The 18,156-nt window shown below is 36.5% G+C and overlaps 1 protein-coding gene across 2 annotated transcripts in view; it reads left to right on the forward strand.

Annotated features, from left to right (window-relative positions):
* Positions 1-18,156, forward strand: part of LOC141440382 (zwei Ig domain protein zig-8-like) — a 160,304-nt gene that overhangs the window by 104,098 nt on the left and 38,050 nt on the right. For both annotated transcript variants that reach the window (XM_074104888.1, XM_074104889.1), the window contains exon 2: positions 5,481-5,659. In XM_074104888.1, coding sequence (XP_073960989.1) covers positions 5,554-5,659 — 106 coding nt within the window. In that variant the 5' untranslated portion in view covers positions 5,481-5,553. The remainder of the gene's footprint in view (positions 1-5,480; positions 5,660-18,156) is intronic.

Raw genomic sequence — 18,156 nt, forward strand, 5'->3', positions numbered from 1 at the left:
CGTGTTTACTTCCTTTTGATCAGTATTTGATTCTACATACAATGCAATGGTGGTAACAGGATGAGCTGATGCTGCAGCCAGGATATCCAGCACACTAGTACAACATAAAAAATAATAGCACATATGTCGTTTTTGGAATCGTTTTGATCAGTAATTGATTCTACATACAATGCAGTGGTGGCAACACGACGAGCTGATGCTACAGCCAGGATATCCAGCACACCAGTATACTCTTGAAAAAATAATAGCAGATATGTCGTGTTTGATTCCTTTTGATCAGTATTTGATTCTACATACAATGCAATGGTGGCAACAAGATGAGCTGATGCTGCAGCCAGGATATCCAACACATTAGTACACTTTAAAAATATATATATCAAAATTTAAAAAACATGAAATAAAAACTTAAATTTAAAATTTAAAAAACCCCCGACTTAAAAAACGCCAACAAAAATAAAAATAAAAACGCCCGAAAAAAACGCTGCTTGAAAAGACAATTAAAAAGTAAAAAATAATTATGCGCTACCTAGCTGTTGCCTGCGACTTCATCTGTGAAGAATTCGTTTATCTCTATCCCGCGGGGACTATGCTGATTTCCCGCAAAATTAGCCTAAGTTAATTTAGTATAAAGTATCTAGTAATATTTTTTTATCTAAGCGTTGTCGGTGTCGGGGGACCGCTAAGGTTAATACTTTAAAAATACAACATATTTAGTTTCATGTTAACCTATTACCTATACCTATATAAGCGCATAATTATTTTTTACTTTTTATTGTCTTTTCAAGCAGCGTTTTTTTCGGGCGTTTTTATTTTTATTTTTGCTGTCGTTTTTTATCAAGGAAGCAGTTGCCTTCAATTATTCCGTTATAATAGCCTAAAATTTAATGTTATATCAGTCTAACAACTTTGGAGTTTTGCCATCCTTGCATCTTGCACTCACTCAGTGGTAGTAACAGCTAGAATAATCTCTGCTCCATATTCAGGAACAAGGAGTCGAGTTTGGAACTAACGAGCACTAGAATAAAGTGTGCAAGTTCCCACCAAGATACTGACAGGAAGTGGGGGAATTATTTCGCACACCCCAGAAGAGAATTTGGCTTGTTAGTTCTCAACTCCACCCAGACTCGGTCGCGTTTAAATTCAAAGTTGTTGAGGCATTCAATAAAATAATCTTATGAGGCACAAAGCAATTGCTAATGTTTGTAAATTTGTAAAACTAGATCGGCTACGTTGAACTTATTTTTATTAGTTAATACTGTAAAATTAATGTTATTTCAGGTATTTTTAAAAATAAAAGTGAATAATTAACTGATTAACTAACTGGCTGACTGACTCATTATCATCCAGCTGAAACGTTGGGTCTTAGAAATCTGAAAAGTTCCCCCTACAATAAGACAAGTTCATCATCATCATCATCATCATCAGCCCGAAGACGTCCACTGCTGGACAAAAGCCTCCCCCTTAGAACGCCACAATGAACGACAACTTGCCACTTGCATCCACCGGTTTCCCGCTACTCTCACGATGTCGTCAGTCCACCTGGTGGGAGGCCTGCCAACGCTTCGTCTAGACAAGTTATGGGCGAGTAATTTTGGCTGGTACCTACAATGAACTTGATTAATACACGTTACAAAGGCATCAAAAAGATCAATACACCTTTGTGACACTAACAACAAGATTAATGTATAAGACGCGATGGCCGTATAAATGTTGATGACTTTGATTTAATTTATAGTTGACAATATTAAGTTGAGTATAAAATTTACCTTAGATTGATTTCCCTCTCACTTGTAGTAATTTTATGCTTACCTACATGGAATTATTATTGATTATTGTAACTCCAAAATCACTCTGAATTCACAATTTCCGAGCCTAAATGTGCAGTGAGACCACCTTCTAATACCAACAGATTGTATTCCACTGCTATGTCTACTGGAGTACGCACAACTGTTTGTAGATTGCCTCTCGCATTTATACGTAATTTTTCAACTCGCACCGTTATCATGGAGGTTTCTGTGAGATAAATCCCTCACAAGTGGCTTACGTACGAAATAATTAAAGTTTTTTCCTGTCGCTCACCCTTTTTCTTGTCTGGGCATGATGAAAATGTTTCTTTCTGTCGTGCATTAGCTTGATCGGGTTTATAGGAAATCCATCATTATCGCAGCGTTGTCAGCTCCTAATATAATTTATTTAAGAGGCTGTTCTTTAAAATGATCATTTGAAAGCACAGTCCTTTTTTCAATAAAGGACCAAAGCATCATTATAAGATTTGCAATAACCCATATTATTTTTTTTTTTTTAGACTACTTACGGTTTTCCGCAGCGCTTTTGGGTCAAAAGTTCTCCCCTTTTTAGGGTTCCGTAGCTAAAATGGCAAAAACGGAACCCTTATAGTTTCGCCATGTCTGTCTGTCTGTCTGTCTGTCCGTCCGCGGCTTTGCTCAGGGACTATCAATGCTAGAAAGCTGTAATTTTGCACGAATATATTATGTAAGCTATGCCGACAAAATGGTACAATAAAACATTTTTTTTTTAGCGTACCTCCCAGACGTAAAGCGGGGGTGATTTTTTTTTCTCATCCAGCTTATAGTGTGGGGTATCGTTGGATAGGTTTTTTAAACCATTACGGACTTGCTAAAACGATTTTTCGATTCAGTGATTTGTTTGCAAAATATTCAACTTTAAAGTGCAAATTTTCATTAAAATCGAGCGTCCCCCCTCTAAAACCGGTGGGTGGAAAAATTTGAAAAAATTCAGGATGGTAGTAAATATATCAAACTTACAAGGAAAATTATAACGGTTAAGTTTTCTTGAGAATTATTAGTAGTTTAAGAGTAAATAGCAGCCTAAGGTATAAAATATACCTAAACTTGGAATACTCCGTACAAAATACGAAATCCATCGAAATATATTACTTATTTTTTTCGTAATAGAGCTACGGAACTCTATTTTGGGCGTGTGCGACACGTTTTTGGCCGGTTTTTATTATCTACTTAACAACAAACTATCATAAAAGTTTATAGAGCTGAAATTTTTTGAACTTCTCTAATCAGCTTTCTGCAAAGATGGAGACGAAAAGACTTTTTTTGCTATTGATAAATACTGAGTACTTTTACATTTTTTTGTATCTTTTAACAGCTTGAGTCTTTGTGTGTTTTAATAGTAGATTGTGCAACAAGGGACTAAAAAAAGCCATAATGACACGAGATGTTTAGCCACCCGAGCAGAGCGAGGGTGGTTTATAGTTCAAGTGTCATTATGGTTGTTTACCCTCGCGTTAAACACTTTCACTTTGAATGCGAGGAAAAAAACGATGTTCTCTACAAAATTACAATAATTACTTTTTACAATGTACGCTCAATATGAGTAATGGACATCTATTTAAAATTTAAATAGCAAAAAAAATTGTTCGGTAGTTTTTTCTTTTTTTTACAAGCTTTTATTTAGTTTTACCTGTCCCGTTATCTGTCTGTCTGTCGGTCTGTCTGTAGTCAAATCTTGCAAGTTATATTTGATCAACTTCCAGTAAGATTGACTGGAAATTCGGAATACTTATATGTAAATCGAGTGACAATACAATAATCTAGCAGTGACATCCTGGTAGTCCAGCCAGGATCGTCTCCGCAGGACGGAACTCTTCAACGGTTAATAGCATCGACTTAAAATTTGGTGTGCAAATGTAGTTTGGGTGACAATGCAAGTACAGTCAACAAAAGTATAGTCAGCAAAAAGGCTTGTATTAAAAATGAAATTTATATTGTTAGGTTATGTAAAGTGACGCTTTAAATGCTTGCACATTTAGCCAACAGATTCAAACTTCAAAACTATTTAAAACTAATAATAAAATGAATTAATTTTCGTAATCATTAATCGTGTTTCACAAAATTAAATCTTTAGTTTTATTTCTTGCACAGTTGTCATTTTGAGGTTATTTTCCACGCCATAAAAATTGTCTATACACAATCAATGAATATGGCGATAATCCTCTATTCACAAACACCGTGACTGGCTGTTTAGTGGTTTCCAGAGAAAAATAAAAATAATTAACTTTAATCCCTAGAGATTAATAAGGAGTCTGTCCCGATATGCAGAGACTAAAATAACATTTTAAGAGCATGAGAAGTGAAAAATGTTATAAAATATGCGCTTGTCTGATCAAGTTAATTTCGTTATATCTCATATCATGTCATATCTTGACAATCTTAAAGCATCTTGCAAAAATGTTTATACTTCGAAAGAGATTGTAGGCTATTTTGAACGCGTTACCAATATTTTACAAGGATATTACTTAAAAACATTGAATCCATACACATTATAAATAGAATGTTTCAACTTCTAAATTGAAATGGGTTTGATAAAGTACAATAGGTTACTAGAGGTTAAGACGTAAACATAAGTAAAGAAAAAGATCAAACGGACTTCTAAACAAAAGTAAAAATACGATCCATCTCTGAAAAGCACATTTAATAAAACCCTTTAATAGAAATAATTGCGCTTCGTATCTCATCCAATTTATTTTCATTGAGAATTATATCCATAAATTAGAAGGCGATCTGATCATATTTCAGTGTGAATTTGGCAGTTCAATAATAAAAACTTCTACAGAAAATGCTGCACAGTTATAAAAATCGACTTGTTTTTCACGTACGATCGGATTTCCGTAGATAGTTCGAGGCTTCTGTAAAAAGAGGATCCGCAAAAACATATCGGTCTTTTACATGGGACCTGCTTATACGCTATTTTTTGTTTGGCCACCCAACCGTAGCATCAACACAAAGAAAATGTTCACTCTAAGACATTAAAAGTTGTACGTTAGCAACTCTCGGGTGATTCAAAAAGACGCTTTAATGGCCGGAGGAAGTTTCCTAACTTTCTTTGTAAGCGGTAAACTCACTAATTGAGAAGTTTCGGTGGATAACAGGGGCAAGGGAGGGTGAAATTTCCCCAAGAATAACCCCGAAAAATGAGCCGTGCATAGTGAAGGATCATTTAGTTTTGTTTTAACGAGTTTGTTTTTTTGTTGGAATCGGTTTGAGCCAGTTAGCCGGAGTTTAACAAGGAAAAAGGGAAGGGTAAATGTCGGTCTCGCTTTTGTATTATCAGATCGATTTCCCTTTTAAATTTTTGATTAAGTGCGTTGGCCCAAATAAGGCTTCAACAATAAACCGACGAAGCTCAAGAGCTTGAAATATTGCCTCGACCTTATTGATAAAATTGTTTACAACAATACGGAGACCGTGACAGTGTCGAGCGAATGTCCCGAATTGCTGACATCCAATTACGATTATTGCTTGAAACGACCCTCGGCATCTTTTTTGGTCAAGTTTTCTCTTCTGGACTTAAATATATTGCTACCTAAATTGATTCTAACTTTACCTAAGTTAGAATCAATTTAGGTAGACCGTAAATATAAATCATCTCGGGGCCTGTATTATTACAAAATCTCACATTTTTGAAGTAATCTTCTTTTGTTTCAGATGATGTACCCCAAACGTACTCGGCACGGGCTCGAAGTGGTGTACAACGAATGGAGGATGGGCTGAGGTGGAGATGTGGCGGACCTTAGCCATGCCTGTCTGCCGGGTCAGCTACAGGCTTGAGATTGGCCTGGTCGTCATCGTTATCATGGTGCTCGGGTTCTTCAATGAGAGTCAAGGTGAGTTACTGTTTGCATCATCATCCTACATTTAAGAGAGTTTATACCTGCTGAACTGGCAACGTTGCATTTTTGTTAGTTATTCTCGATTATTCCATAGAAATTGAATGAAAATTAAAAATGTGGTCTGATAGAACTATTCTTAATATAATAAGTTAATGTGTCTACTTCAGTAATTTTTCATGATAGGCTTTTATTTTCTTTCAATACCGTTAATAAACATTTGTTCGTTTTTAAAGAATATAAAAGTCTATCACAAATAATTATTGGAGTAGACAAATTATCTAATATATTAAGAACAGTTCTATCAGACCACATTTTTAATTTGCATTCACTTTTTATGGAATAATCGAGAATAACAAAAATGCAAGTTGCCAGCTCAGCAGGTATAAACGCTCATAAGAGCCTAGCTCTTGTCGGTGAAGTAATCGCCATTCTGTACGCCTCTCTGCCAATGCTTTGAGCTCCTGATACGACATTACATTAAACATGACCTTCTCTTTGGCTTGATCCATAAACGCACGTCTCGGTCTCTTGTTACTGTTTTATCTTACTTGACTACAAACTATAGCTAAATCACAGGCTAAATATAAAAGAAAATAAATAACTTAATTAAGTTTTCGATATTTTCTTAAGAAAACGGTGCTCGATTTTAATGAAAATTTGCATTTGCATTTTTTGCCATTTTGGCTCCGGAACCCTCAAAAGGTTCCCCGGCCTGCATGGACCTAAAGATGCTGGCAGCGCATTACCTCGCTATATACGAGTAGCTAAACTGAAAGTTGACTTTGTGCGATAATGCTGCCAGCTTTTCAATCCTCTGTGATGTCCACCCGGCAGAGAGTTCAAATATAAAAAATATAGCACTGTGGCCCCACTCTAAGGTCTCGACCCCGAACGGGGATGATGCAGTTAGTGTACGACCCCGTCTTTGTGGACTGGAAATGAACACAACACAACTTATGCACGGGCTAGTAATTGAAGCCCATAGGATACACAAGGATTTGAATTATCAGGTCGTACATTTTTGTCATTCATTCCGGGTCGTACTAAATGGTATAACACTAGCATGTTAGTGTCAAATGTGTCTGTTATCGGGGAAGAAATATGGATTGATCATTTTGGCGAGTGAACACTTGACGAGTTCTCGAGGATTCTCCAAATTGTCAATTGTTAGATGTAATGACTTGGCACTTTGTCGTCGAATGTCTAGCGCAGCGTTGGACTTGGTGCTTGTTGTTGTGTATAGAGACACGTTTTATACAAGGTCCAAAAATTCTTAACAACATTGCCCCTAAGTTTGCTTATACCATTTGCTTCAGATTGCATCAAAAGCAATCTCAGAGCAAATCTCTCCTTTAACAAATACCCAATGTTGAGAGCCACAACATTTGTGTGTTTGCCCAAATCTCGACAAATGTTTGAACAACTAATGTGATTATTTCGTGTAAATAGATTTCGCTCGCGATAGTTCCGAATGTTTCATCATTGATAGTGTTAGTTTTATTCAGTGTTGTTAAACAAACTGGTTTATATTTTCTTTATTTAAAGACAGCAATGTCCTCGATAAAATCCGGGCATGTCTGCTCTGGTGTATCTTTGTAATGAATGCTAATTTTCAAGCAGCACTGAACTTTTTTGTACTTATCAGTGGTTATGAAACTACACAATAAACATACAATCACAATAAAATGTTAGAACGTCTGTGGGTTTTAGCTTTACGTATTTCACTGTGCCTAAATTGCTCTGTACAGCGTTTTTTGATAATTTTCACTCGATTTCAACTTCAATGCAACAATCGTATTTATATTTTCACAAGCTGTTTTACGCTCATTAGGATCTAGGATTTTCCAATAAAAATCATGACGTTACTGTTTTCTACTTGGGGGAGTCGGGAAACTTTCTAATCCCAGCACCAAAAGTAATTTTTATTGGGAGGCATTTTTCTGTCAAAAAGGCAAATTTACCAAAGTTAAAACACTTCCATACTACCTCAATCTGAAGTAAATTCGAAACATTATTAGCTGTCGTGAAAAGACAATGTTATTAGCTATAAAGTGGATTGTCCAATTAAAAAAAAATATATAAACTTTACATAAAAACTAGAAAAGACCATCAGAATACGCTGTACAAAATAATTTAGGCACAGTCTAATATATAAAGCTAAAACTCACAGACGCCCTAACTTTATACCGGGTGTGGCCTGTAATATGAGCAAATAATTAAAACATAGATCATACTCCTCAAACTGAACAACATTAGTTCAGCGACTTTTAAAAATAATTATTTTTAAAAATGTTATTACACTTTTATTCGAAGAAGCAATGTAACGCCAAATGCTTGTAGCGTAACAGGCGACGTCAGTTGTGTTCTAGGATGGCGTACATTGATAGCAATATTTAATTTGTATGAAAAAAGGAAAATTAAGACTCCATTATTTTTAAAAGTCACCAAACTAATGTTGTTCAGTTTGACGAGGACGATCTATATTTTAATTTTTTGCTCGTGTTACAGGCCACACCCGGTACTATGATTATATTTTTATTATGCAGTTTCATAACCACTAATTACTTAAAAAAAGTGCTGCTTCAAAATTAGCATTCATTACAAAGATACACCACATCAGGCATGCCCGGATTTTCTCGTGGACAGTCTTTAGGCTCATAAGTAGGTTAAAAAAAATAACTTCATAGAGTCATATTGTGAATACTTTTAACCTATACTTTTTTCATGATTCCCAATCTGCACAAGGCCCGCGTGGGAACTACCGGCACAAGCCCTCTCATTGTGAGACCTGCATGTGCACAATCAGTGTGACGTAGGTATAGGCTGTAATGATGATGATGACCTACGGCTTCCTAGTATTTAATAAAGTTACGACGTATTCATGCATTAAGTATCTAGCAAAATGTTGTCTCCAAACTTCAGAACTTGTGATTTCGGATTTTTAGCCCAATTCCGTGAAAACGTCAGTAAGTATAAAAAGTTAGCTCTTATGTTACCGAGATCCAACTATCTACAGTTCTAATGTTTTAAACTTTCATGATTTTCACTCATAGTCAAAATACCAGAAACAGGACTTATCCTACTAGTACTTACGAGTAGACAGTCTACTTGTGACCACGGCCACTGTAATGTGGTCGAAACGTCGAGGTAAATATTACTCCTGTGTTTAGCGTGATGTCCTGTTTGTGGTTTTTTTGACTATCTACAGATCTATCGAAATTAACTTGTATTCATTTGTTTCTTCATCATTTCTCACTACATTCAATTTCATGCAAAATTTCAATGTTCTGTAAACAGTTGACGTAATTCAGGAATTATGCCACAAATATATTTCGCGACTTCCATTCCAAATATCGCTCCTATATTACCTTCATACCTAATTATCTACCAAACTACTCTTAGTTACCTAAGCACAGTCATCAGGTAAGTACGAGTAAGCTACCTATCTGCATAGTCATCTCCATTTTGCTATTCTGTAAATACAAATTTCCAAACTATTAGATACATAAGCTTTTACTTAAGTGTTCAGACATTATTTGCTTCAGGTAAGTAATTTCTACGTCAGAAACAATTATTATGGCCTACGGTATTGTCTGAACAATTATCGGAAATTTCGTCTCAATTAGAAGTTAGAAGGGTGTTCGTGTTAAGTTTTTGTGACGTCTTCAAATTTAAGTTGAATATTTCTTAAATTTGATAAATAGTATTAATTTTAACAATTCAGTTAAATAAGAAAAAGATACGTCATTGTTTATATTTAACTAGTAATTCTAAATTCATCCAAAAATATCACAGATGTTAACTTTTTTTCACTTTTGAACTCCACCACGAGAATGTATTTTAAAATGTTGTCGTGCATGTTTATTTGTAAAACTGTTAATATATCTACCCAACCTTTTTAATGTATGACATCATTTATGTGGTGTAACTTATAAAGGAAGAAAGGAAGAAGAAGGGAAAAGAGAGAAAAATATTTATAATATTAGACAAACTGTAATTATATTTGTAAATGTAATTACTATTAATAAAGAAAGAAAAAAGCAGTTAACCCGTCACGCGTCCTAGAGGCTACATTATTTAGTCCCTAACTTTTTTGTGCGGGAAATTTCCTAGAGACTATCAGTAGTCGCAAAAAAGTTAGGGACTAATGTAGTCTCTAGGACGCGTGACGGGTTAAATAACAAGTAATCTTAAATACAATTTATAATTATCTGGGAACCCTATGTCCAACAGTAGACGTCCTACGGCTGATACGATAGATGATGCTGATGACTTATCTAAAGCGCGAACAGGGCCACTCAGCTTTCACAAAACACTACATCTAAACATTACTCTAGATCTACAAATTTATCATAAGAACATTATTAAATATTTTGCAGGTGGTAGGACCTTGTGCAAGGTCCGCCGATTGCTGACCATCTTGCTCGCTAATCCTGCCGTGAAGCAGCAGTGCTTGCACTGTTGTGTTTCGGCGTGGATGAAATTACTGCACGTGAGGTATCCATCTTAGCTCTAGGCAACGCGTCTTCAATACTGGTGTTGCAGATGTGTATGGGCGGTGGTGATCTCTTACCATCAGGAGACCCACTTGCTCGTTTGCCTTCCAGTAAATAAAAAAAAAAAAAATTGTCAGATCGTTAATCTCACCAAGATCGATTGACGATGACGCTCGATCAAAATTAGCGGTTTCGGATTACACAGTTAGACGTGAGTTCAAAGGATTAAATTAAGTATAATATATTTTATCTACATGCATATCATAACTTCCCTATTATATGCTCAGAAACGACTTTCAAATGGCCTTTATTAAGAAACCTGTTATCTGCTGGTGCATCTTAATGTTCACATTGTATCGGTAATACTTTTTTTAACACGCGTATTGTATGAAATTTATGAAATGCATAGATTGTTATGCGGGAATTTAGATTAAAACACCGGGATTTTAATCAATATATTGATTGCCGAATGTATAGATTTACGGGAGAAAAGCAGGAGGTAGAGGCTAGTAGATAGATAGATTTATTCTTTTCATACAAAATAAAGCGTACCCTATTTTTCCTCAAGCGGAACGAACGTGCTTGTACCTTAACTTTCTTTTGCCATCGAATTAAGCCGCAGCCATTATTTACGCCGTGCAGATTATAGAATATAAGCTAAACACAATAATTATTTTCCTAATAACATTGTCGTCTGACAGACCGAGGAATATAATAAAAAGACGAACAATTTCCGAATTCGTATATGAAACAAAAGACGTTTTAGCGTGCACAGATGTTATTAATGTGTTTCATTAGAGCCGTAGCTATGGAGTTAGTGTTAGGTGGAAGCGACATCGGCTTGGAAAAATAAATGTACATTGCCTGTATGCTTACTAATGCATGAGTGTTATTTTAGAATGTATTTACCTATATAAGTATGTTAATCCGTTGCCTAGTATCCATAGTTATAGCTTTGCTTAGTTTGGAACTAGGTCAATTGGTGTCAAGTGTCCCATGATATTTAATATTATTATTTATTTGTTACGCTTTCACGATTCTTTAAGCTCGAAAACCGCAATGAAATCTGGTAGTTACTAGGCTTGAAGACAGTACACAAACTAAAAAAATAACGAAAACAATACAAAATTAAATTAACTATATCCTATAGGGTGGGCCCTGTAACAGGAGCAAAAATTAAACCACAGCTTCCTCTCCCACTCTTCATCTTGAGCTAATTTAGTTGTAAAACTTTTGAAAATAACTTGTATTATGGTTTTTATTATAGTATAAAGTTTTGAGCCTTGGGGAGGCCTATGTCCAGCAGTGGACGTCTTTCGGCTGAGATGATGATGATGATAAAGTTTTATTGGACAAGCAATGTATTGTGAAATCCGTTATTTTTGTTACGTGACAGGCGATGTCATTTAGACTATTGAATGCCGTACATTGAGAAAAACGAAATGATAAAATTATTTATTTTTTGAAAGATGCAGTATTTAAGGAGTTACATTTGAGGAACAGAACCTGTGTTTTCATTTTTTGCTCCTGTTACAAGGCCCACCCGGCATATAGGATATAGTTAATTTAATTTTGTATTGTTTTTGTTATTTTTTTATTTTAATTGAAATTTGGATATATCATGGACAGGGATATTTGGAAATAATTCCGATCCACATTAGCGATCTTTTCAAATAGCGAACCTACTGTGTTAAAAATAAAGTTGTGTTAATTACTTGTAATGTATAGATATTATTTGATAATATTGTAAATCTGTTTAAAAAAATATACCTCGTTGAGTTTCTTGCCGGATTCTTCTCAACAGAGGTTTTTCCGAACCGGTGGTAGATTTTTTTTGACATTCATAAGTGCTTGTTAAAGCCTAAATTGAATAAAGTTATTTTGACTTTGACTTTGACTGGTAAGGTATAATGAAATAAATGTAATACATACTTAAATATTAGTAAATGTCGAATAAAAGGAGAAACACAGTACTAAAACGCGGTCTCTTCATATTTATTTAGTTTCGTGTCGGGACCATAATAATAAAAGCGTCGAGTTGCATGTTATGCTAAAGGTTTTGTTTTGAAATTAATTGTTATGAGATTTGAACTAATTTAATTAGTATTTCGATGACATTAGAAAAATTGTTACATTGTATAATAATTTTAATCTTTGGCATATTCAACAATTTTTTAGGTAAATAACTATAAAAAAGGTAAATAAATTTAGCAGTACCTATATTACTATAAGTATAGAATTTGTTATTGAAATGTATAATAACGTCTGAACCGATGTATGTGTTAGTATGTCAAATAGTTCCAAGTTTGAAATAGGATAGTTTTTACTCTGGAAAAATACATAGTTTCGGCGGGATAGATATAAAGGCATTCTCCCCGGACGGAGTCGCAGACAACACCTAGTAAAAAAAAAATATAGTTAAGTTTTAAACAAGTCTTTCAAATGTGGGAGAGAAATATAGTAAGGTAGAAAGACTTAGCCAGTACCTATAGTTGTAAATGGGCTGTCCTATTTGGCTGTATGATTTGTCGCTTCCATACATTACATTTGAACCATGAGCTTTACCTGTGAATAAAAACATCATGTGGATACATGCGCACACCGGCGAAAAAATTTAGTGTTGTCTATTAAATTCCCAATCTGCACTGGGCCCGCTTGGGTACTACAGCCCAAGTATTCTCATTCCACGAGACCTGTGCCCTGCATACAACAGTAAATTTAATAAGGAAAAAATACTTGTTCACTCTTATCTCGAAACAGAGTGGTCTACTTACTAAGAGAGCCTCTTCAAAAGACTACCATAAAATACTCGAGACTTTCGACAAACTTTCGCTTTATTACTGTGAATATTTGAAAAGCTCGTTTTATTAGCAGCTTGTGAATTTTCCCAGCCGCCTTAACTTAACGACGGGTAGTTAATGTTGCCATATATTAATAAAAGGGTAATAATTCGACGGAGGAACACTTTAAACATACCGTTTGTTACACCGATGTTCTTTACATTATAACGATGGGATAGTCCTGCTCCAATTCAAGTTAAAATGGCGTTGTGTTATTTTGGTACAAGCACTTGTCTTGACAAGTGCGTGGAAGGTAAGTCAGCCGGTGAAATTACTGGCACTTGAGGCATCCCATCTTAGGCCTCTAGGTTGGCAACGCATCTGCAATACCCCTGGTGTTGCAGATGTTTATGGGCGGTGGTGATCTCTTACCATCAGGAGACCCACTTGCTCGTTTTCCATCCAGTCAAATAAAAAGAAAAAAAAAGTGCCAATATAGGCCATATAAGGGTGCCTTTCTACCAGAAATGTGCTATGCAGCTATGCTACGAGGATGTAAAAGATACGCTACGAAACTATGCATGTGACCGTTTCCACTAATGCTATGTTAGGGCCGACAAGTTCTCGAATGGAGAGTGCGGACTGGCAAGCGCAGCGTAGGACGTCCACCATCGAGATGAATGGATGATCAGGTTAAAGCCGCTGGTTTACGGTGGATGCACGCCGTTTCCAATCGAAGCTACTGGAGGTCAATGGGGGGGGAGGGGGGTCTATATCCAACAGTGGATATCCTAAAGCTGATATGATGATCAATAACAAGCATTTATTAACCTCTAAAAATCGACATCATCATCATCCCAGCCTATATACGTCCCACTGCTGGGCACAGGCCTCCTCTCAGAATGAGAGGGCTTGGGCCGTAGTTCCCACGCGGGTCCAGTGCGGATTGGGAACTTCACACACACCATTGAATTGCTTCGCAGGTTTGTGCAGGTTTTTCCTTACGATGTTTTCCTTCACCGTAAAGCTCGTGGTAAATTTCAAATGTAATTTCGCACATGAATTTCGAAAAACTCAGAGGTGCAAGCCGGGGTTTGAACCCACGATCCTCTGCTTGAGAGGCCATAGGTCAAACCACTCGGCCACCATGACTTATCTACTGACAGCTGTATCTAAAAAAACCTCCGTTTTGGAAAAAAAACCCCGGGAAGAAATTCAACAAGGTATTTTTAAAAATAATTGTTCATAGTCCATTCGATATGGACCTCAGCAGAGTAACTCCTGACAAAATTGCTTCTGTTTACTGCTTCTTAACAATGAATAACGCTTCTGATCGAAATATTCTTCCACCCGCCATCAAAATCATTACAGCAAAACGCCAAGTTACGCAACACAATCTCCTAACATTCAAAGCCTATCGTAAACGAAAACAAAGCTTGTTAAAACAACCCCGTAACATTACGTTTCGGTGTTATATACGTAGTTTACGAGTCTCTGTAACGTTCATTGCATATTCCCCGCACGGAACCGGTATAACGTCCGGATCTTCATTGCAAAAGAAAGTTGAAGGTGCTGGCGAAAAAAGGGTGTTATGTATTCAAAGAAGCCGCTACGAAACCGCACCTTTCACTTTGGCGGGGTAAAATCGTTATCACCTGAGTGTGATGAGCGTTAAAAAGTTTTTTTACAAAATATAGGAGTGCTCACTCATGTGTTTTTATTGTGTGTGGGCGTCTTATGAGAATTTGCTGTGGCTCCGTTCGTTTTGCTTGGTAGATATTTGCGTAAATTTTTTTAGAAAAGATGCTAACTTTATTGTTATAACTTTTGGAGGTATATTCAATTCGAACTCATAAATAGAAACAGTATATTGATTGCAAATAATGTACATTGAGTTAAACTATTTGCTTCCAAATCTTTGACACTGACTTAACAAAACGTAAAAATAAAATAGAAGGTATATAAGACATAGAAATTAAAGCACTAGAATATTAATTAATTATCTGAAGAGCAGAGAAACAAAACTATCGGGAAAAGATAAGAGAAGAAAAAATAGAAAAGGCGAGGAGGATTAATAAAAAAGTGTATGCCTTGAATTTACAGTTTTTATAAAAGAAGCAGTAATTAGAACAGACAATGACAAAACCACGTGCGCCGCTAAGATTTAAGACAATAATACATGTAGTAGGTATTATAAAATAGCTAGCTAATATCAAAGAGATAATAAACAAACCCTATGAAAACATCCTTTAATCAAACAGCGACCATGTAGCCATTACTGAATAAAGATCCAACGTAATTTAAGGCCAATCGGACCCTACGTTTGATGTTAGTGAACTTCCTCTATCAGACTTTTTCTCCGTCGAATTCACGACGCTAGTTCACATCACAATGTGTACGGAATAAGTAATTCAACGCGCCTAATTTTCTCCTTTTTCCATTATTTATTTGGTCTCCGTATTTATTTAGATAAAAGGGGTTTCGGGATATTTTTGAAGGAACACAATAACAAAAGGAACATTATTCTGACCGTTGTTGCTATGTTTTTTTCCAAGAACATAAGGCTTGTCCACATTGTATTGTCGGTACAGTTAACGTCATGCTAAATCAATACTTTAAGTGGCAGTGGGCTAAGCAAATTACTTAAAGAAGCAAATTGCAATACCGTAAAGTTACAGAGTGATGATTACGTACAGTCAACGTGATAAATAAGTGATCATTTCTGTACCTTGTCGCTTTCAGTCGTTACACAATTTCGTATGCCTTTTCAAACATGACGTTAAAGTGACAAGGTACAAAAGTGATCAATTATTTATGACGTTGACTGTACTAGACGACAAAACGTTGGACATCCCGCCGAACAGTGAATTGACAATCTGATAAAGAATGCGTAAAGGCATTGGGACAAAATACAAAACCGATCTAATATCGCATCTATGAACTTGTGTTCTCTTCTAAGTCACTGCACTCCTGACAGTGGATGCAGTCGTTTGATAAGGATCAGTAGTGAAACTTCATGACAATTTTCTTGGGTAAATAGTGTGGTATTTTCCCCTTGCCTTCCACAGAGCAGAACTAGTAGTCTGGAGTTCATAGTTGACAATAGAGAGCCTCGGTACAGTCGGAGTGACGGTAGGCCTCCAACAAGATGGAGCGACGACCTGGTTAAGCTCGCGAGATCGCAGTGGATGCGGAAAACACAATACTGGTCTGAGTGGAGAGCCTTTGGGGTGGCCTATGTCTAGCAGTGGACGTCTTCTGGCTGACATGATGATGATGATGATGATGAATAGAGTGGGCTTTTACGATACCCACGAAAAGATATGGAACCAATCCATTCTAAAATCGGGTACGGCACGTACTAACTTCCTCACTACTATTTTATAATTTTAAATTTACTTATACACTAGGATCGCTTTCAAGTTAAATTTCGTTTTCAGTTTCATTGTCGGTTTTGTGTGCTTAACTAGTTTCGTTAGAATTACCGCCAATATTTTTACAATACGCTCCGCTAACACCCTTATTTTCACTGAACCGATATCCGTATTCAACCGTCGTTCACATGCGACTAATCCTGAAATAAACTCGAATTTTCCCTCCCCGGTTAACTTGGCATTCATCATTTGCCTCATTTACATCCGTTGTGACCTTTTCCGTACACGTTCGTACTTTCCACGGTCGTGATAGAGTTTTTCCTTATTCCGGTGGCCTTATAGCCATAGATGAGAGCGTGTATACTGCTTATAGCCACTTCTTTTGGCACTGGAATAGGTTCAAGGATTGATGTTTGATATTTTTTTGAAAGTAAGAGAATTGCGAATAAGTATTTTCAAAATAATGATCGCCAGTGATTAGATTTAGGTAAATGTTACTTTAAACATTTTCATACATTTACACGTTACAATAAAATAAAATCTTATTTGTTAAAATAACCTTATATATAATTTTTATACGTTAGAAAAATAAATGAATAAAAAGAAATACGATAAATATTTGTAGGTGCTCAACAAAAATTACATATTTTCTCTCAATATATAGTTTTTAGAAAATACTGCTGCAGTAGACTAATTATTGTAGATACAGATCATATCACTATAAAATATCAGCTTCTCATCTATCATGCATAGATCTTGCCTTCAGATTTGCATGCGTTAAAGCCTTCAAGCTACGTAAGGCACTTGTCTCACCGCCAGCGAGGAAACGATTGGCTATCGACTATTTTCTCGCTCAAGAAACGAACAAAAGATATAAGATCCTGTGTGAGTAAAAGAGACACATATATTAATAGTTGATCGCTGGCTGTTCACACTGTCGGCGAGAACTCGCTCTTACATCTTTTGTCGCAGCGACAAGAGCTATAAAACTCGCTGAACTGTAGATACTCGCTCAGCGATATCAGCTTGGCGGCCGCCCCGCTCGAGCGAGGTGAGTGGAGCGAGTAATCGCCCGTCGCACTCGAACACTCGCTTACAGCCAGCGACAAAACTACACTCGCTCCTCGCTGCTCACCCACTCGTTTCTAGTTACTCGCTCTACTCGCTTCTCGCTCATCGTCGGCGGTGGGACAAGTGCCTAAGCAACTAAGTATCCCCTAATGAATAACTCTGCAGTTACCTATGTTTCAAGCTGCGATGAAAATTTGCAGCTTTGATGGTTTACGTCTTAAAGCTTCTTAATGCCGGTGGTTCATACAAATAATATAATCTATATAAATAAAGCTAAGCCGTGGTGGCCTAGTGGTTTGACCTATCGCCTCTCAAGCAGAGGGTCGTGGGTTCAAACCCCGGCTCGCATCTCTGAGTTTTTCGAAATTCATGTGCGGAGTTTACATTTGAAATTTACCACGAGCTTTGCGGTGAAGGAAAACATCGTGAGGAAACCTGCACAAACCTGCGAAGCAATTCAATGGTGTGTGTGAAGTTCCCAATCCGCACTGGACCCGCGTGGGAACTACGGCCCAAGCCCTCTCATTCTGAGAGGAGGCCTGTGCCCAGCAGTGGGACGTACATAGGCTGGGATGGATATAAATAACAATGAGTTGTTGAATTTTACGTAAAAATGAGTTGCTAATAGCAAAACTTGGGAACGGCTTGACCGATTTCGCTAAGCTTTTTTTGTTGTGTTCATTATTATCAGGAGAAGGTTTTTGTGGAAGAAAATTTAGCCAAGCCACGGGCAACTAACAGCTAGTAATACATATTTTTGAACTAGTAGA

The sequence above is a fragment of the Choristoneura fumiferana genome, chromosome 22 (assembly GCF_025370935.1).
Source record: "Choristoneura fumiferana chromosome 22, NRCan_CFum_1, whole genome shotgun sequence".
NCBI classification, from domain to species: Eukaryota; Metazoa; Arthropoda; class Insecta; order Lepidoptera; family Tortricidae; genus Choristoneura; species Choristoneura fumiferana.